At 34.0% G+C, this 22372-nt stretch overlaps 1 protein-coding gene across 5 annotated transcripts in view; it reads right to left on the bottom strand.

Annotated features, from left to right (window-relative positions):
- The window catches only part of Stxbp5l (syntaxin binding protein 5L), a 391328-nt gene that overhangs the window by 119647 nt on the left and 249309 nt on the right, over positions 1-22372 (bottom strand). For all 5 annotated transcript variants that reach the window (XM_074073244.1, XM_074073245.1, XM_074073246.1 and 2 more), the window contains 3 exons: positions 9324-9364; positions 6387-6604; positions 5816-5988 (listed from right to left, as the gene is read on the bottom strand). In XM_074073244.1, the coding sequence (XP_073929345.1) occupies positions 5816-5988; positions 6387-6604; positions 9324-9364 (432 nt within the window). The remainder of the gene's footprint in view (positions 1-5815; positions 5989-6386; positions 6605-9323; positions 9365-22372) is intronic.

Below are 22372 nucleotides of genomic sequence, written 5' to 3'. Positions count from 1 at the left end.
ACTAACAAACTTCAAGACCACAAAACCATCACTGCATTAGTAAACAAGGAATAGAGGAAAGTAAACATCAGAAAAATCCATCAAAATGACAAGAAATACTATATACCTCTCCATATTAACACTGAATGCTAATAGCCTCAATTCCCCAAATGCCATATAATAGTAAGCTAGATTAATAAAAAAGAATCTGAACATTTGTTGCTTACAAGAAATGAATCCTGCTGACAAAAACAAGTATTGACTTAGAGTGAAAGGGTAGAAAAAGATCTTCTTTTTTTACCCAGAAAATAGATGGTAGTAGCTATACTGACAAAGCATACTACAGATAAAATTAATCAGAAGAGACAATGAACAATGAAAGTCACTTCATAGTCATAACAATTCTTAAAATATATGTGCCAAACATTGGCGCACCCAATTACACTAAACACACACACACACACAGACTCCAAGACAATAATAGTGGAAGACTTCAATACTCCACTTTCACCAATAGGTCATTCAGACAAAAAAGTCAACAAAGAAACATCGGAATTAATAGACATAATAGATCAAATGGATTTAACAGACATTTACAGAGTATTTGATCCAGCTATTGCACAATACAAATTCTTCTCAGCAGCCCATGGAACTTTCTCCCAAAAAAGATCATATTCTAAGAAAGTCTTAACAAATATGAGAAAATTGAAATAACTTCCAGTATCATATCTGTCTAAAATGTAATAAAATTAGAATACAACAACAAAGAAACCACAGAAAATATTAAAAAACATGGAGCCTGAACAACACATTGTTGAATGACAAATGGGTCATTTAAGAATAAGGAGAGAACTCAAAAAGATTCTAGAATCTAATGAAAATAAAAACACAACCTACCAGACCTATGGGAAACAGCAAAAGCAGTGCTAAGAGAAAAGTTTATACTTATATGTGTCTACATTAAAAAAAAATCAGATCTCAAAAAGTAACCTAATGATCTACCTTAAGTTTTTAGAAAAATAAGAACAAGCTAAACCCAAAACTAGCAGACAGAGAGAAATAAAAGTTAGGGTCAAGATCAAAGAAATTGAGACCAAGAAAATACACAACAAATCAACAAAACAAAAAGTTTCTCAAAAAGATGAATAAGATTGATAAACCCTTAGCCACTCTGGCTAGACAGAAGGGGGGAAAAGCCAAATTAATTAACAATGAAAAAGGGGATATCACAACAAATACCAATGGAATCCAGAGGATCATCAGGGAAAACTTTGAAAACCTATACTCATTTAACTGGAAAATCTGAAAGAAATGAATAAATTTCTAGACATACCTGACCAACCAAAATTGAGTCAAGAGGATATAAACCACATCAGTAGATCTATAACAAGCATTGAGATTGAAGTAGTAATAGAGTCTCCCAACAAAGAAAAGCACAGAACTTGATGAATTCCCTCTTAAATTCTACCTTATTTTTAAAGAACTAATACCTATACTTCTCACACTTTCCTGGGACGTAGGAAGTGAAGGAATACTACCAAATAAATTCTACGAAGCCAGTATTACATTAATTCTGAAATTTAACAAAAAAAAAGAGAATTAAAGAATGAGCTCTTTAATGAACATATACCAAAAAAAAAAAAAGAGAATTAAAGAATGAGCTCTTTAATGAACATATACCAATAAGATAGTGGCAAAGTGAACTCAACAACACATCTAAAAGATCACACACCATGATCAAGTCAGCTTCATTCCAGGAATGCATAGATTGTTTAACATATGCAAATTGATAAATGTAATACAGCATATAAACAGGAACAAGGACAGAAACCCATGATCATCTCAATAGATGTAGAAAAAGCCTTTAACATTCAACATCCTTTCATGATAAAAGTGCTGAAGAAAGTAAGAGTAAGAGGAATGTAACTTAACATAATAAAGGGCATATATAACAAACCTATAAACAACATTATATTAAATGGGGGAAAAACTGAAACCATTTCTGCTAAAGTCAGGAATGAGAAAAGGGTGTCCACTTTCTTCACTTTTATTCAATTTAGTTTTTGACTTCTTAGCTAGAGAAGCAAGAAAGGAGGAAGAAATAAAAGGGATCCAAACAGGGAAGAAAGAAGAAAATTATCCCTATTTACAGATGATGTGATCTAATACCTAAAAGACCCCCAAAACTCCACCCAAAACTCTCACAAATCATGAACACTTTCAGCTACATAGCAGGATACAAAATCAATATATAAAAATCACCAGCTGTTCCATATTCCAACAAGAATAGACTCAGAAAGAAATCAGGAAAACAATCCCACTTACAATAGACCTAAAAAAATACCTAGGAATAAATTTAACAAAGGAAGTGAAAGACCTCTTCAGTGAAAACTATAAGTCACTGAAGAAAGAAACTGAAGCAGACATGAGAAGATGGAAAGATCTCCCATGCTAATTAATAATAAAAGACAGGACTGTAAAATAAGTACAGTGTGGGGAGGTACTTGTGAGTGGAGGGTGAATGAAGGAGATTAAGGTAAAGGAATGTGGTTGATGGACTTCATATACTTATAAGAAATAGAACAATGAAACTTCTTGCAATTACTTTAAGTAGGATGAAGAAGAGGTCAAGGGGGAGAGATGGTGGGCACAATCTAACCAATGTACAATATAAGTCTATTCAGAATTGTCACAATAATCCCCCCATACAACAAATATATCCTAAAAAAATCTTCCATGCTCCTGGATTGGCAGAATCAATGTTGTACAAATGACTACACTACCAAAGGCAACCTATCTGTTCAGTGGTATCTCCATCAAAATTCCAATGATATTCTTAACAGAGATAGAAAAAACAATCCTAAAGGTCATACAGAAGCACAAAGACCTTAACTAGCCAAAGCAGTTCTGAGCAAAAACAGCCATGTTGCAGGTGACTTCAAAGCATACTACATAATCATAGCAATTAAAACAGCATAGTATTGGCACAAAAACAGACACAAAGAGCTGCCTGTTCTGTCTGGAACAGAATAGAAGATCCAGACATAAAGACATAAATCCACACAGCTACAGCCATCTGATTTTTGACAAAGGAGCCCCAAATATACATTGGAGAAAAGACAGACTCATCAACAAATGGTACTACTGGGAAAACTGGGTATCTATATGTAAAATGCTGAAACTAAATCCCTGTCTTTTATCCTACACTAATATCAATTCAAAATGGATCAAAGACCTTAATGTAAGACCTGAAAAACTGAAACTAATACAGGAAAGAATAAAAACTCTGGATTATAGTCATAGGCAAAGACTTCCCGAGTGGAACCCCAATTACTCAGCAATTAAGAAAAAGCATTGACAAGTATGACTACATCAAGCTATAAAGCTTCAGCACAACAAAGGAAACAGTCACTAGACTTAAGAGATAGCCTACAAAATGGGAGAAAATCTTTGCCAGCTATTCACCTGATAAAGGATTAATAACCAGAATTTACAGAGAGCTAAAAAAACTAAACTCTCCCAACACGAACAACCTATTGAAGAAATGCGCACATGAACTGAATGGACAGTTTTCAAAGGAATTAGTACAAGTGACCAATAAATATATGAAGAAGTGCTAAACATTCCTGGTCATAAAGGAAATGCAAATCAAAACTATGTTAAGATTTCATCTCACCTCAATCAGAATGGCTATCATCAAGAATACAACCAACAACTAATGTTGGAGAGGATGTGGTAAAACAGGAACCTTATACACTGTTGGTGTGTATGTAAATTAGTGTGACCACTATGGAAAGCAGTATGGAGGTTCCTCAAAAAACTAAAAATAGGACTACTAAATGATCCACTGATACTACTCCTGGGCATATACACAAAGGAATATGTCAGGATACAATAGAGGTACTTGAACACTCATAGCTTTCAATAGTAGTAGAACTATTCACAACAGCCAAGGTATGGAAACAGTGTAGAAGTTATACAACAGACCAATGGATTAAGAAAATGAAGGTATATGTACACAATGGAGTTTTAATCCGCTATAAGGAAGAAGGAAATTATGCTGTTTGCAGGTAAATGGATGGAACTGGAGCTCATCACGTTAAGTTAGGTAAGCCAGATTCAGAAAGACAAAGGTCATATGTGTTCTTTCATATGTGGAAGATAGATCCAAACGATAAATGTATACACAAACACAAACATGACAATATGTACATATATACATGTTTGCGATAGTGGGACTGCTTGAGGGAACTGGAGAAGGAAGGAGAGGAAAAGAGAATGATAGAGAATGAACAATATTGAAATACAGTGCATCTGTATAGGAAGATGGCATAAGGAAATACATTAAAAGCTGCTCAATAACAGGAGGTAGAGTTGAAAGGGTAAGAGAAAGTAATAAAAGGGGTTAATCTGATTAAAGTACAGTATATTTACAGGTGAAATACCATCATGAAACTCCACTGAACAATGAATATGTACTTAAACAGGAAGGACAGTATTGTAAAACAAATCTTGTTAGGGGTGGGTACTAGTAGGAGGGTAAATGGAGAGAAAGGAGGGTAAATACAGTTGATGTACTTTATATACGTACATGAAATAGAAGAATGAAACCTGTCAAAATCCTTTTAATTAGGGGGAAAAGGATGGGGGATAGTGATGGTGGGGATGAACCTAAGAAAGGTACATTGTAAGCATATATGGAAATGTCAGAAATGTCACAATGAATCCCCCCTGTACAATTAACATATGCTAATAAAAATGTTTTGAAAAACAAAAAAATAAACAGGTCTACACAGAGCTTTCTTAAATATTTTGTTCTCTTTCTGACTTTCATTTTAATAGAGATCAATTAAATGAAATAAAGTTGTATGAAAGAAAAATTAAATATGTAAATCATAATATTATGACAGTTTTTCATTAGCTGAATTTTATAATGGTTTTTCCTATTGGTAGATTTTCTCTATTAATACGTGCTTACAGTTCCTTTTAAATTTTACTTCACAAGGAAAATTTAGGGAAGATAACTGAGGATTAATGCTAGCTGTACATTCTGTTCCTAAAATTTTATCTCTAAATTTTCCAAATGTTTTTTCATAAGAAATGAGGAAACTAGCTGTCTAAAGTTCTTTAAGTAGTAGATAGAAGTATTTTTCTTATGTGGCTTAGAGGAATTTCTTGCTTAGGCTTAAATTCTCAAACTACTTAATATTAGGAACATTTGTTTTGACACTGTAGAGGCAGAAAGTAATAATTTCTGCCCTATGATGAAAAGTATAAAAAAATCAATTAAGATAAACATTACTCTTGGATTTTTGAACTTTAGGTTTTACTTGATTTTGATGCTAAACTTTATTTGCTTAGATATATTGAGTGAACATGGTTTATTAATAAATAACTAAAAAACAAAAAATATTATGCCATACATTAGTAATCATGAGAGAAAATTTTTTTCTCTTTGCTAATACAGTAAACTTATAGTAGATAATAAATGTGGTTTTCTTTTTGATTCCTAGAAGGCTGAAGAAATTTCATAAACACAATGCTTCAACTGGAAAATACCAACCTAGTGGTCAAGTTTTCATCTTGCCAAACTTCCCATTCTAACAAAGCTATGCTTTCTTTAGAATCTTTCTGGGAAACAAAGAAATACATAAATAAGTAAAGGACAAAAAAGTTGGCCCTTTTCATGGATGATCAAAAAAAGATCAAGATACTCTTTAGTGGACTGTAAGTTATTTGACAACAACTTAAGAGAGTAGAGTGATTTTATTATAACAGTTTCCCAAAATCATGATTTATATGAAGAATTATTTTAAAATCTGGTCATAACTCTTACTTGAGACATGGGATACTGTCCTTTATTACTCCTTCACTAGCCACAGTGTTGGTACTCCCGGAAAGACTCCTTGAAGAAGGAAGTTGGGATGAGAGATCTGGAAACGGAGGACTTGTTTCTGGTTCAGGGGTAATAATATCTTCAACATCGTATTGAAGTCGTACCTCTAATGACTTAAAAAAATCAAATTTTAATGTAATCTAAAAGTATAAATAATCACAATTTACCTGATAGCTTTAGTAATTGTTCACATTTTTTTCAGATTAATAAATTCAATTTAAAGGTATAATACCATTGAGAATTATTTCAAACTGAAGTAATGAAATATATGCAATATTCAATGACAATTACAAAAATGTAACTTTTAATTTTGATACAGAATGGCTTTTGTCATTTTAAAAGCAAACCACTTTTTAGCATGTTGTATTAGGTAACAGTAACTTTAAAAATTCCTTGTAATATTTTACTAGCCACATACTACATTCTTGATTTTTAAAACCAAATAATAGCTCAAGTCTATGGTAATAGCTTTCTTTTTGTAACTGTAAAAGTCAAATTTTAAGTAACTTACCACTATTTGTGCTGTAATTTCATGTCTGCTGAATTTATAAACTATGACATAGGCAGAGACTCCTGATACACAAAATATTCTGCTCTCTGGACACCAGTAAATCATGTGAATGGCAAATGGATCTTCCTCTACAATTTCACATGTTTGTTTGCCTTCTCCTACCTTCTGTTTTTCAAACACTTTTGAAGTTTTTAGCTTGTACAGCATCTGCAGAGTTACTAGAAAATATTGAAACATAGTTACCTTCTTATTTGAATTTAATTCTTAGACATTGTTAAAACTTTTTCAATATAATTGTTAGACCACAAAAGTAAAAGACAAGTAGGAAAAATTACATTCAACTAGTAATCACTCAATGTCAATATTATCTAGAGGGTGATCATGGAGAAAAAACAAACATTAACTGAACATATACTATATGCCAAGGAATATGTATTTGCTTATTAATGTGATCCTGAGAAAAGACCTATGATGTGGGTATTTTTATCTCTGCTTTAGTCTGGAACTCAGAAAATTTATAATAGAAATTCAGAACATAATGAGGCAATCCCTCAATCTTTTCTTTTTCACAATTTTCCTCTTGGATTACTAGATAAGAGGACGATACTATGCCCAGAGGATTTACATCTTTCAAAAAAATTTAATGTGGTGGTGCAAGCCTGTAATCTTAGCATTTGGGAGGCACAGGCAGGAGGATTTAGAGTTCCAGGCCGGCCTGTGTTACATATAGAGACCCTGTACTAAAAAAACCTTTTTAAAAATAACACTTAGATGAGAAACATTGGAATTTACCAGCCAGTAATATTGGCAGTCCAAAAATCTGTAGTTATTTTAGGAATGATAACATCTGACTGGTTTTCTGTCAAGAAAGAGTCAGTTATGACTTGTGTGTGTGTGTGTGTGTGTGTGTGTGTGTGTGTGTGTGTGTATGTTTATTGGTGTAAGATACATCAGGAAGAGAGAGAGAAAGAATAATGAATAAGAGGGAAAATAGGGCGGGGGATAGGGTAGAGAGGGGGTTGTACAATGAAGTATTTGGATAATCTGGCTGGAAGCTATAAAATATTTCATACTACTAGGAGTTTGTTTTGTTTTGTTTTCAATTATTCCATAACCCTAAAATTACTCCAAACTGCAAAAGTTTTTAAATGGGCAAAGCATTGTATTAGATGCGTACCTTGGCTTCTGGAATGAGATGGAATATCATTCCCATGACTATTTTGCTAACAACGGAAAATGGATATTGTAGACCAAATTAAGGTCCCTAACTATTTTGACTTTGACTTAGTCAACAGAAAGATTATCACCTAACCAGGTGAGCCAATAGTTTGCATGACTGATGAGAGAGCTTACTTTGCAGGATAAGAATATCATTAAGAGTTAACTTTGTTATTCTGGTTTTCCATTTATTATGGTTTTCTTCAGAAGCTGTTTACTTTATAGCTCTGAATATTGCTTTTATAACTACTTCTTTAGTTTCCAATACTGATTATTCTCTATCTACTGGACGTTTTTACTTGGATTCTCTTATGTTACTACAAATTCCAACCTCAAAAGCTATCATATTATTTCCAAAACAATTAACTATATTTTCCTGGTTACACATTCTCAGAAACTTAAGAGTCATTGCTTACTTGTTCTTCTCTTCCTATTTCTGACTGTAAAAATCTTAACTGTCTTTCAAAACTAAAAATATACCTCCTGGCCAGGCATGGTGATACACATCTGGAATTCCAGCACTTAGGAGTTGAGGAAGGAGGATCTTGAGTTTGAGGCCAGCTTAGAATACACAATAATCCTGTCTCAAAAATTAATTCATTCATTAACTAATGACTGAATGAATTAATTATTCTTCCTGGCTCTACCTGGTTTAAGTACATCTCTGCCATTTTTGATAATAAATAGGATTTTGGTTATACTATATTTAGAATTCTTATCATATTTGCCTTGTAGTTTTACAAGTACATTCCTTTTTTTTTCTAGTGACTAAGTATGCTGAAGGACATGTACATTGCATATGTATCATTGTATCTGTGCATGCCTTTCAACATTGAGTAGAATAATTTATTCCTTAAATAAATGTTACCTATTTCTCCAGAATTTTAAAAGAATTTTTTTTGTGGAATTGGGGTTTGGAACTCAGGACTTTGCACTTGCCAGGCAGACACTCTACAACTTAAGCCATACCTTCCACCCTTTTAACTCTGATTATTTTGGAGATTATTTTGCTTTTTTGCCCAGACCAGCCTGGACCATGATGCTCCTATTTTTTAAGCTTTCCACTGTCACTGGGATAACAGGTATGTGTCACTATGTACAACTTTTTGCTCAGGCTGGCCTAGAACTATGATCTTTCTGATTTCAGCCTCCCACATAGCTTGGGCTAACAGATGCATGCCACTGCATCCAGCTATTGGTTGAAAAGGTGTCTTGTGAACTTTTTGCCCGAGTTGGCCTCACACCATTATCCTACTGATCCTTCCAAGTAGTTAGGATTACAGATATGACCAAGCACCTGGATTAAAATTTTTTTTAACGTTATTAAATAATTCTTTTGATCTGCACCAGGACTGAGGAGATAGTGGGGTAGGAAAGTCAAGGCTAAACAGATAAAAATAAAAGCATGTGTCAAAGACACAGCTGGACAAAGGTAATTCCTCCAACAGTTAATCTGATAAAGTTCACTACCATGCCTTTTGTAGATAGGACTGCTGATAGAGTGATTTAGTTGTTTTTTCTCTGTATTATAGAAGAAAAGTGTAGTAGAGATACTTGAAACTGATCTAACAACATAGGAAATGGATTTTTGTAACACAGCCTAAATGTATGCAAAACTATTTTTGAAATATTAATTTCCCAAACTAAAAAGTTGTAGATGGCCATGAGTAAATATCAACAAAGTATATCCTGTTTCACAGGGATAAATTAAAAACTTACTTGCAGAAGCATCCCAAAATTTTATTGATCCATCTGCATGACTAGATAAAAAATAAATGAATATTAAGTTATACCAAATAAAAATCACAATCACTCTAAATGCATAAAAATGAGTTACTATTTTTAAGATTTTGATTCAGAAATACCATTATCATAAAAATAATGATAAATCACTTATAAGCTAAAATTTAAAAAAATACACTAGACTCTAAAGATTAGAAAAGACTAATTTTTTAGATTTTATGTGTAATAAAGAGCAGTAAAAAATGGCCTGTGAAAAATGAGCAATGTCTTAAAAATTAAATTGTTTACATTCAATGAAAGAGATACTGAGATAATTTTGATATTATAAAAAATATAAAAGCAAATTCCTAAATCTTCCTACAGTTGTGTCAGATTTGTTAATAAATAATCTATGTCAATTCTATAAAAACTCATGCACAAAATAGAAGAGTAAGAATACTTCTCAACATATTAGATGAAGTCAACATTATCTTGACACCAAAATGAGAAAAAAAAATCCCAAGTAAAGAAAACTCAACACTAAAATCTTTCATAAAAACTGTTGACAAAATATTAGGTAATAAAATCTAGCAATATGCAAAAAGAGTAATTCATCATAATTAAAGGTGGTTTATCTTAGTAATGCAAGGTCAGTTAAATATTTTTTCAGTTAAACATTTTCACAAAAAATCAATCACCATATTCTAATTTACCACACTGTAAATTAAAGAAGAAAAGCTATGTGGTTATCCCAACAGATGCTGATGAGGCATTTGACAAAAATTCACCATCTATTCATGAAGAAAACCTTACAAATGAACTTGGAACAGAGAAAGCTTTTTCAACCTGATGAAGGGCATCAAAGAACAGATAGCGCCTATACAAGCAATGGTAAAAGACCAAATGTCAGGAAAAGAAGAAAAAGTTTATTCTCTCCATTCTTATTCCACATCATAGTGGAGGTGTTAATCATTACATAAGGGAAGAATAAGAAATAAAAAGCAAACAGACTGAAAAGGAACAAAATAAACTTGTTCCTACTTATAGATCACATGATTAGAATGCAGAAAAATTCCAAAGATTCTACAAAAGGGATACCAGAACTCAAATGAGTTGGCATAATTGAAAGACCAAGGCCAGCACTCAACAATCAGTCATGTTTCTATGTAATAGCACAAAGCACTTAGAAACTGACATTACAAAATGCCATTTACCAATAACAACCAAACCACAAAGTATTTAGATATGAGCTAATACAACCAATGCTAGGTCTGTATGCTGAAAACTACAAAATTCTGATCAAAAGAAGGCATTAATAAAAAGAGATATATTTTGATGATTATAATACCTACTAGATGTGGATTCTCAAGTTATATGTAGATTCAGTGTAATCCTAATTGAAATATATCGAAACTAATTCTAAAATCTAAAGAGAAAGGCAATGAAAATAGTATAGTCAAAGTAATTTTGAAAAACAGAAACAAAGTTAAAGGACTCAAACTTGTCTCATTTGAAAGCAGTAGCAAAGTTATTTTGCTTTTGGGTGAAAAACAGACATATATCAAAGGGAGTCTGGAATTAGACCAACACATACAGAGTCAATTGATTTTTGATTGGGCGTAGTCACCGATAAAGTAAAGTGTTTTAGTTTAACAGATTTTGTGAAATATAATTTATATATCATAAAATTCATACATGTAAGTATACAGTTGATAATTTTTATTAAATTTATGTAATAGACACACTGATACCATCATTACCTTTAGAATACTCCCATCACCCCCAAAAGTTACCTCATGCCAATATATAACCCTCTTTCCCATATTCAGAAGACCTGTATTTTTTTACTTTTTGCCAATACGGATTTTCCACATAGTATTTACTTTTGTGTCTTCATCTTTCATTTAACATAATATTGTTGAGGATCACTGTTATATATACATCAGTAATTTGTATTTTTTTATTGCTGAATAGCATTCCATTAACCAGCTGAAGGATATTCAGATTGTTTTCAATTTGGGGCTAGAACAAATACAGATACTACAAATGAATTTGTATGCTCTCATATTCTAATTATATGCTTATAAGTATTTTTAGAAAAGTTATTAATGACACATTCTGCAGGATGTTGGTCTGAGACTGTATATATTCTCACAACCTTTAGTTCAGTTTTATTTTTATCATGCAATGTTTGATTTGAACGACAATGTAACAAAGACAACATAGAGAATATAATTATATTGAAACTACCCAAAGAACTCATAACTTGCATTATGATATGTGCTCTTCTTGATTCCACCTTATTGCCTTCCTTTGTCACTAGAAGTAGCCACTATCCTGAATTTCAAAAAATTATTCTTTTGCCTTTCTTTATAACACCATTACACAAACACACACACCACAAACACACACACACACACACACACACACACACACACACACACAAAATACACTGTTAACTTTGGATGCTTATCCCAACTTTACAATAATGGTATCATGATGTATATAAATTTAAGGAAGTTTTGTTTTTCACATATCAGATTTATGAAATTCATTCATAGTATTGTTTGTAACTGTATTTAATTCATTTTTATTGCTTTGCTCAATATATAGTAGTCCACTGGTATAATTATACCATAATTTATAAAAATTCTATAATTATTAGGCAACGGAACTATGTCTTTTTACTTTATTTATGTATAAAAAATAGACTTGACAGGTCTTAGGGCATGAAAATATTTAAATTTATAAAATGACAAATTGTTTTCAGTTTATACACTCATTTACAATACAGAAGAATTTTTGAGTCCTATCTTTTGCAACATTTGTTTCCAACAACTTCTAAATTTTCTCCAAATACATGCTATATATACCACAGTATCTCATTATGTTTTTAATTTGTATTCCTTAATTATTAATTTCCCCATTTATTAATGAAGTCAAACCATAAAAGATTTCTCTTTTGTCAAAGGCCTTTTGTCCAATTCTCAGTTGGGTTGATTGCCTTTGTCTTATTGATTTGAAGTCATTTACATATACTGAATCCAGAGTTTTTGGTGTTTATACATACTATAAATATCTTTTAGTTTGTTGCTTACTTTTCCATTTTCTTTATGAATATGCTTTCAAAAAATACATTGATTTAATTTGCTTTCATATTACCCAAATCTTTGCTTTTATAAATTTTTTTCTTTCAGTTAAAAAGAAATTGCTGAGAATATGGCTCAGTGGTAGAGCACTTGCCTGGCACAAGTGAGGGACTGGGTTCAAACTAGCACCTCAAAAATGAAAGAAAACTAAAAAAGAAAGAAGGATATTGGTCCAAATACAATTTTTATTTTGGTCAATTTCTTTTTATATTTAATATTTATTTTATAAATTTTGAATGCTTATTATTTTCATGTTGTGTATGAATACACACAAATTTTATATCTTCCCTAAAAATTAAAAACTTTAAATGTGATATATGATCTACTTTATTTCTGAGGCCATTTGGCCTTAAAGCCTACATTACCTGATTTTTTACCTGGGCTCCAGTAAATACTTCTGTCAGTATTTGCAGTATTTTTTTAATCCTTATAAGAGTTTCAGAATATATGTGTATTGAATATGTATTTTTAAACAGCATAGAGTTGGATTTTATTTCAATGAACAGTTCCATTCTTTATTTTAGGAGGGTCACTTGTTTAAATGCATCATATAATTTATTGCTTTATATTAGTTTCCTTTGATTTAAATATGCTTCTTTTTCTATATATTCTCACTTCTTTTCAAACAATCTTTGGGAGTATTGGAGCTAGAAGTCAGGGCCTTGATTGTGTTAGCCAAACACTCTACCACTTGAGCCCCAACCTCAGCCCTTTTTGTTTTATTTTATTTTTTTTTTTAGTTATTTTTTCAAATATGGTCTTGTGTTTCTGCCTTGGGCTCACCTCTGACCACGATCCTCCTACCTATGTTTCCTGTATAGTGGGATTATGAATGTATACCACCAAACCTGGCTTACTTGTTGAGATGGGGGTCTCACTAACTCTTTGGCCTCAAACCATGATTCTCTAAATTTCTGCCTCCTCAGTAGCTGCAACTACTGGAAATAGCTGCTGTAAACATTCACATACAACTTTTGGTTTAAACAGTTACTTCCAAATGCAGATGGCAGCTGACTTACTGACTCAACTTAAAATTTTCTAATTTACAATGGTGCAAAGGTGACAAGCATTCAGTAGAACTTGTACTTCAGATCTCGAATTTTGATCTTCTGTGGGCTAATGATATGTGGTACAATACTCTTTCCCAATGCTGGGCAGTGGCAGCTAGCTGTTGCTCCATCCTACTCAGTCACGCAGTCAAGAGTATCAACAACAAATGCTCCATGCTGTTCTCTGCAGTCAATTAGTTTACTGAATGCATTTAAAATTTTCAATTTATGATGTTCATATTGGGATGTCACACCATAGTAAGTCAAGGAACATCTGACTTTGACATATATACCTAGGAGAGGGATTGCTATGTCACATGATAATTGGGTTTCACTTTTTGAGGAACTGCTAAATTTTTTTCCATAGCAGAAGCATTGTTTTGCATCTTTACCAGCAGTACATGCAGTTTCCAACACTTGTTATTTTCCATTTTATCATTTTGGTTTTAATTTTTTTAATGTAAAAATTTTAAACTGTATGTATTTGGAAGTACCATGTGATGTTTCAGTGCATGTATATATTGTGTAATGTTTAAATCAGAGTGGACATATCTCCTCAAATACTTATCATTTCTTTATGGAAAAAACATTCAGAATCCTTTTAGTTTTTTATAATATAAGGTACCTTATCCTCTATAGTCATGCAACAAACACATTAGAATTTTTACTCCACAATATCACTTATTATCAACTTAACAGTCTTTTCCCTCCCAACTTCTAATCCCAGCCTCTGGTAACCACCATTCTCCACTCAACTTCTGTAAGATCAGAGGTTTGCTTTTTTTTTTTCCTGAGGTACTGGAGTTGAACTCAGGGCCTCACTTGCTGTGCAGGTACTCTACCAATTAAGCCACGTCCCCTAGCCCTTTTAGTTTTGGTTATTTTGAGACAGGGCCTTTAGGGTTTTGCTTCATGCTGGGGCTGGCCTGGACTGTGTTCCTCCTATTTGTGCTTCTCCACATAGCTGGGGATGACAGGCACACACACCACCGCGGCCACCCTTTGGTTGACATGGGTGACTTGTGAACTTTTTGCTGGATATTCCTTGAACCAAAATTCTACCAATCTCCACTTCCCAAGGACCTAGGATTACATGCTTGATCTACCATACCCACTGAGATCTGAGATCATCTTTTTTAGATTCCATGTGAGAGAGATTATGTGATAGTAATTTTTTCTATGTCTGCCTTATTTTACTGAAGATTTAGTCTTTTTTGTTATATGGCTGAATGGTATTCCAATGCATAAATGTACCATATTTTCTTTATTCATTCAATAGTTGATAGGTATTTAGGTTGTTTTCATTTTTTGACTATTGTGAATACTTCTGCAATAACATGGGTGGGAAGATATCTTTTAGCCATACTGATTTCATTTTCTTTGGATGTATACCAAGTAGTGAGTTTGTTGGATCATCTGGCACTAGTACTTTTAATTTTTTTTCATTCATTTTTTATTCATGTATTCACATGTGCATACATTATTTGGGTCATTTCTCCCCCCGCCCCTCAAAACCCCCTCCCCGCCTCACTTCCAGGCAGAACCTGTTCTGCCCTTATCTCTAATTTTGTTGAAGACATAAGCATAATAAGAAAGACAAAGCATTTTTGCTAGTTAAGGATAGCTATACAGAGAGATTCCTAGCATTGCTTCCATGTACAAATGTGTTACAACCCAAGTTGATTCATCTCTAACTGATCTTTGCACTGGTTCCTGATCCCCCTCTTATGTTGACCTCTGTCACTTTAAGGTTTCTGTATTAGTTCCTTTGCAGTGGGGATATCAAACACTCTCATGTTTTGGATTTACTACTTATTCCCATACCTCCCATATCTGCTCTCCCCATGTCATGTGACACAAGTCCTACAACATTGCTGTATTTGCCCTAGGTCTAAAGTCCACATATGAGGGAGAACATACAATTTTTGGTCTTCTGAGCCTGGCTAACCTCACTCAGAATGTTCTTCAGTTCCATCCATTTACTTGCAAATAATAAGATTTCATTCTTCTTCATGGCTGAGTAAAATTCCATTGTGTATAAACACCACATTTTCTTGATCCATCTGTCAGTATGGGGCATCTTGGTTGTTTCCATAACTTGGCTATTGTGAATAGTGCTGGAATAAACATGGGTGTGCAGGTGCCTTTGGAGTAACCTGTGTTGCATTCCTTTGGGTATATTCCCAGGAGTGAAATTGCTGGGTCATATGGCAGATCTATGTTTAGATTTTTAAGAAGCCTCCATATTTTTTACCAGAGTGGTTGCACTAGCTTCCATTCCCACCAGCAGTGGACAAGGGTTCCTTATTCTCCACATCCTTGCCAACACATGTTGTTGGTGGTGATTTTGATCATGGCTATTCTAATGGGTGAGGTGGAATCTAATGTGTGGTCTTGATTTGCATTTCCTTTATGGCTAGAGATGGTGAGCATTTTTTCATGTGTTTTTTGGCCATTTGAATTTCTTCTTTTGAGAAAGTTCTGTTTAGTTCAGTTGCCCATTTCTTTATTGGTTCATTGATTTTGGAAGAGTTTAGTTTCTTAAGTTCCCTGATATATTCTGGTTATCAGTCCTTTGTCTGTATGTATAGCTGGCAAATATTTTCTCCCACTCTGTGGATGGTCTCTTTAGTTGAGAGACCATTTCTTTTGTTGTGCAGAAGCTTTTTAATTTTATGAAGCCCCATTTGTCCATTGTTTCTCTTAGTTGCTGGGCTGCTGGGGTTCTATTGAGGAAGTCCTTGCCTATACCTATTACTTCCAGAGTTTTTCCTGCTCCTTCCTGTACTAACTACGGGGTTTGGGGTCTGATATTAAGGTCCTTGATCCATTTTGAGTTGATACTAGTACAGGGTGATAAACATGGATCCAGTTTCAGTTTCTTACAGACAGATAACCACTTTTCCCCGCAACATTTGTTGAAGAGGTTGTCTTTTCTCCATCATATATTTTTAGTGACTTTGTCAAAAATAAGGTGGGTATAGTTGTGTGTGGATTCATATCCCGGTCCTCTATTCTGTTCCACTGGTCTTCATATCTGTTTGTGTGCCAGTACCATGCTGTTTTTATTGCTATTGCTTTGTAATATAATTTGAAGTTGGGTACTGTGATACCTCCAGCATTACTCTTTTTGCTGAGTATTTCCTTGGCTATTCAAGGTCTCTTGTGTTTCCAAATGAACTTTAGGGTAGATTTTTAAATTTCTGTGATGAAAGTCATTGGGATTTTGACAGGAATTGCATTAAGCATAAAGACTGCTTTTGGTAGTATAGCCATTCTTACTATGCTGATTCTACCAGTCCATGAGCACGGGAGATCTTTCCATCTTCTGTAGTCTTCCTCCATCTCTTTCTGGACGGATTTGTAGTTCTCCTTGAAGATGTCATTCATATCCTTTGATAAGCTTACTCCTACGTATTTGATTTTTTTTGAGGCTATTGTAAATGGAATTGTTTCCATATATTCTTTCTCAGTTTGTTTGCTGTTGGTGTACAGAAAAGCTAACGATTTTTCTAAGTGGATCTTGTATCCTGCCACAGTGTAGCTGTTTATAGTGTCTAGGAGTTTGTGGGTAGAGTTTTTTGGGTCTTTAAGGCATAGGGTCATATTGTCTGCAAATAGGGATAATTTGACAGTTTCTTTACCTACTTGTACTCCTTTTATTTCTTCTTCTTACGTAATTGCTCTGGCTGGATATTCCAGGACTATGTTGAATAGGAGTAGGGAGAGTGGGCACCCTTGTCTCATTCCTGATTTTAGGAGAAATGGTTTCAGTTTTTCACCGTTAAGTATGATGTTGGCTATAGGTTTGTCATATATAGCTTTTACAATATTGAGGTTCATTCCTTCTATTCCTAGTTTTCTTAGAGCTTTTATCACGAAGTGGTGTTGGATCTTGTCAAAGGCTTTTTCTGCATCTATTGAGATGATCAAATGGTTTTTGTCTTTGGTTCTATTAATGTGCTGTATTATATTTATAGATTTGCATATGTTGAACCACCCCTGCATCCCTTGGATGAAGCTGACTTTGTCATCATGGATGATCTTTCTGATGTGTTGTTGGATTTGGTTTGCCATTATTTTATTGTGGATTTTTGCATTAATGTTCATTAAGGAGACTGGCCTATAGTTCTCTGTTTTGAAGGTGTCTTTGTCTGGTTTGGGGATGAGAGTAATATTGGCTTCATAAAATGAGTTATGTAGTGTTCCTTCCCTTTCTATTTCCTGGAACAGTTTAAGGAGGGTTGGTATTAGCTCTTCTTTAAAGGTCTGATAGAATTTAGCAGAGAATCCATAGGTCCTGGACTTTTCTTTTTTGGGAGACTCTTTACTGTTGCTTCAATTTCATTTTATGTTATAGAATCTATTCAGGTGGTTAATACCCTTTTGGTTCAGCTTTGGATGGTCGTAAGTATCTAGGAATCTGTCCATTCTTCAAGATTTTCAAATTTATTACAATATAGGTTCTCAAAGTAGTCTCTGATGATTTCCTAGATTTCCATGGTGTTTGTTGTTATCTCTCCTTTTGCATTTCTGGTTTTACTGATTTGGGTTTATTCTCTCCTCATTTTAGTCAGGTTTGCCAGGGGTCAGTCAATCTTATTTATTTTTTCAAAGAACCAGCTTTTTGTTTCATTGATTCTTTGTATTTTTTTTTATTCTAGTTCATTGATTTCAGCCTTTATTTTTATTATTTCTCTTGTTCTGCTTGTTTTGGGATTTGCTTGTTCTTGTTTTTCTAGCAGTTTGAGATGTAGCATTAGGTCTTTGATTTGAGATCTTTCTGACCTTTTAATGTATGCACTCATGGCTATAAACTTTCCTCAGAGGACTGCCTTTGCTGTGTACCATAGGTTCCTGTAGGTTGTGTTTTCATCTTCATTAATTCCAGGAATCTTTTAATTTCTTCTTTTATTTCATCAATGACCCACTGATCATTGAGCATTGTGTTGTTCAGCTTCCAATTGTCTGCATGTTTTTTACTGTTGTTTTGGTTGTTGATTTCTAGTTTTAATGCATTATGATCAGATAGAATGCATGGGATTATTTCTATTTTCTTATATTTGCTGAGGCTTGCTTTGTGCCCTAAGATATGATCAATTTTGGAGAAGGTTCCATGAGCTGCTGAGAAGAATGTATATTGTGCAGAAGTTGGATAAATATTCTGTAGACATCAGCTAGGTTCATTTGATCTATGATGTGATTTAGTTCCAGAATTTATTGATTTTTTTGTTTCAATGACCTATCTATTGGTGATAGGGGGGTATTAAAATCTCCCACTACCACTGTGTTGGAGTCTATATACTCCTTCAGAGTATGTTTGAGGACATTAGGTGCTTTGATGTTGGGTGCATATAGGTTGATAATTGTTATTTTCTTTTGGTGTATTTCCCCTTTAATTAGTATGGAGTGTCCTTTTTCTGTTTGATCAATGTAAGTTTGAAGTCTATTTTGTCCATGATAAGTATTGCTACCCCTGCCTCTTTTCGGGGGCCATTGGCTTGGTCTAGCCTTTCAACCTCAACCAGTGCTTGTTTCTGTCAATGAGATGGGTCTCCTATAGGCAGCAGATTGTTGGATCTTCCTTTTTAATCCAGTTTACCAAGTGGTGTCTTTTGATGGGGGAATTAAGTCCAAAAACATTCAGTGTTAGTATTGATTGGTATGTGGTGATTCCTGTGATTTAGTTGTCTTTGTTGTTTAAGGGTTTGATTGTGTGCAGCTCAATCAAATTTACTCTCTACTTTCTTGCCTTTTCTTCTCCAGTGATTTGGTACTGCCTGCCCTAACATAGTTTTGTTTGCTTTCACTTTCTGTGTGCAGAATTCCTTGAAGAATCTTTTGTAGTGGTGGCATGGTGGTCATATATTGTTTTAGTTTCTGCTTATCATGGAGACTTTTATTGCTCCATCTATTTTGAATGACAGTTTTGCTAGGTAGAGTATCCTAGGGTTGAAATTGTTTTCATTCAGTGCCCGGAAGACCTCAGTCCATGCTCTTCTTGTTTTTAAGGTTTCTGTTGAGAAATCTGCTGTGATTTTGATGGGTTTATCTTTTTATGTTATTTGTTTTTTCTCTCTTACAGCCTTCAATATTCTTTTTCTATTCTCTGTGCTTATTGTTTTAATGATAATGTTGTGGGATAGTTCTATTTTGATCAAGTCTGTGTGTTGTCCTGGAGGCTTCCTGTTCCTGAATGGGCAAAACTTTTTGAGATTTGGAAATTCTCTGTTATTATTTTGTGAGTATATTACTAATTCTTTTTGCTTGCACCTCTTCTCCTTCTTCAATGCCCATGATTCTCAGGTTTGGTCTTTTGATGGAGTTGGTGAGTTCTTGCATATTCCTTTCACAGGACTTGAGTTGTCTGACTAGTAGTTCTTCAGTTTTTCCTTTAATTACCATTTCATCAAGTTCTGAGATTCTGTCTTCTCTTGTTCTAGTCTGCTGGAGAGGCCTTCCATTTTGTTTTGTATTTCTGTTTCATTCTTTTTTCTGAGGTTTTCCATGTCATGGGTCACTTCCTCTTTAATATTGTCAAATTTTGACCTTAATTCATTTCTCTCTCTATTTATGGTGTTTTCTTCAGTGGTTCACTTTGGTCTTTATTTAGGGCTCCTATGATTTCATTTATTTGTCTTTGTGTTTTCTCATATCCTTTATTTTTGTTGTCTTGGAATTTCTTGAGTACCTTCTGTACGTTTTTGTTGACTATGTCTAGTAACATGTCGATGAAATTCTCATTGATTACTTGCAGAATTTCTTCTTTCAGAGTGTTCTTGTGAGGTTCATTGGGTTCCTTGGTATAGTTTACCTTTGTTTTGTTGGAGTCTGGATATGGGTATCCATTTTCTTCATCTCCCTCTGAATCCTGTACTAATTTATTTTTGGGGGAAGAATGGTTTCCATCCCTTTTTCATCTTCCCATTATTGCACTTGGTACTGTTTCTGTCCCTGGTCTATGTGTAATTTAGTATTTGCTAACTTATAATAGTAAAATTAACAAAATCAAGAAAGAAGGAGAAAAAAGAAAAAGGAAAAGAAAGAGAAAAAGAAATGGAGCACCAACGAAATCAACAGGGAGAGATGGTGGACAATCAAACAGTGAATAAGACAAACACACACTTAAAGAAAAGAAAAAAGAAAAAAAAATCCCTAGCTCAGGAAGAGTAGAATTTCAGTCTTAGGAGTTCTGGTGTTACTCCTTTAGCATCCAGTCATGTTTGTCTGTGTCTCCTAGGCAGGTTTGGAGCCGGCATCTGGTGGTGCTGGAGTCCTCCTGTGGCGTGCTGTTGGGCGGGCAGCAGCCAGGCAGGCCAGTGGGTGGGTGGGTAGTGGCGGTGTGGGGGTGGTGGCCTGCCTGTTCTTCTAGTGTGTTGTGATGTGGAGAAGACTCCCAATGGCTAGGGGTTCAGGGTGCTGAAGTTTCAGCTCTCCCTTGTGCTTTACCTCAGCTAATAGTGTCTCCAGCATCTCAGCAAGGTCCCTGATTGCCAGAGCTCATGCTGTCTATTGTCTGTGTCCCAGTCACCATTTTGGATCCTCTCTCAAATTTTTTATTGCTCTGCCCCACAGCTCCATCTGTTCCCCAGTACTTTTAATTTTTTGAGGCACTTCCATACTGTTTTCCAAAATGGCTACATTAATTTACATTCTACCAATAGTGTGCAAAGGTTCCATTTTCTCCATATCCTGGCCGTTATTTGTTATATAGTTTGTCTTTTTGATAAGAGCCATTCTTACAGGAGTGACATGATCGCCCTGTATGGATTTGATTGACATTTCCCTGATAGTGGTGTTGAGCATTTTTTCACATACCTGTTGTCATATCTTCTTTTGAGAAATTCCTATTTAGGTCTGTTATCCATTTTCAGTTGTTATTTGGTTTTGTTTTTTATTTACTATTGAGTTTTTTGGAGTTTCTTATGTATTATAGATATTAACCACTTATCAGATTTATAGTTTGCAAATATTTTCTTGCATTTTGTAGGATGTCTCTTCATTATATGGATTCTTTCCTTTTCTGTATAGAAGCTTTTTAGTTTGATGTAATCCCATTTGTCTGTTTTTACTTTTGTTTCCTATGCATTCAGAGTTTTGTCTAAAAATACTCTTGCCCATTTCAATACCCTAGAGCATTTCTCCTTATGCTTACTAATAATAGTTTCATAAATTTAAGTCTTATTCTTTGATCATTGATACATTTTAAGTTGATTTTTATAACTGGTGAGAGATATGGCTATAGTTTTACTCTTCTATATGTGGATATCCAATTTCACCAGCATGATTTATTAAAAAGACTGTTCTTTCTCCAATGCATGCTTTTAACAACTATGGAGAAAATTAGATGGCTCTATGTGTGTAAACCTACTTCCAGATTCTAAATTCTGTTCCATTGGTCTGTGTATCTGTTTTTATGCCAACAGTATTTTGTTTTAGCATATTTTGATGTCAGGAAGTGTAATTTCTCCTGCTTTTTCTTGGTCATATTTCTTTGGCTATTTTGAATTTTTTGTGGTTACACGCAAATTTTAGGATTGTTTTTAATTGTTCTGTGATGAATGTCATTGGTATGTTGATGGGGATCACACTGACTCTGCAGATTGCTTTGAATAGCATGGACATTGTAACAATATAGACTCTTCTGATCCAAGAACATGTGATGTCTTTCCATTTTACATGGGTCTTTTTCAGTTTCTGTTGTCAACATTTTATACTTTGCATGGTAGAGATCTTTCACATCTTGGGTAATATTTATTCCTAAGTATCTTATATTATTTTGCCTCTATAGTAAATAGGATTGTTTTCTTGATTTCCATTTTAGATAATTCATTATTAGCATATGGCA

This window comes from Castor canadensis, chromosome 5 (genome assembly GCF_047511655.1).
Source record: "Castor canadensis chromosome 5, mCasCan1.hap1v2, whole genome shotgun sequence".
Taxonomy (NCBI): Eukaryota; Metazoa; Chordata; class Mammalia; order Rodentia; family Castoridae; genus Castor; species Castor canadensis.
The sequence above is the reverse complement of the archived record's forward strand: the minus strand, read 5'-3'. Positions and strand labels throughout refer to the sequence as shown.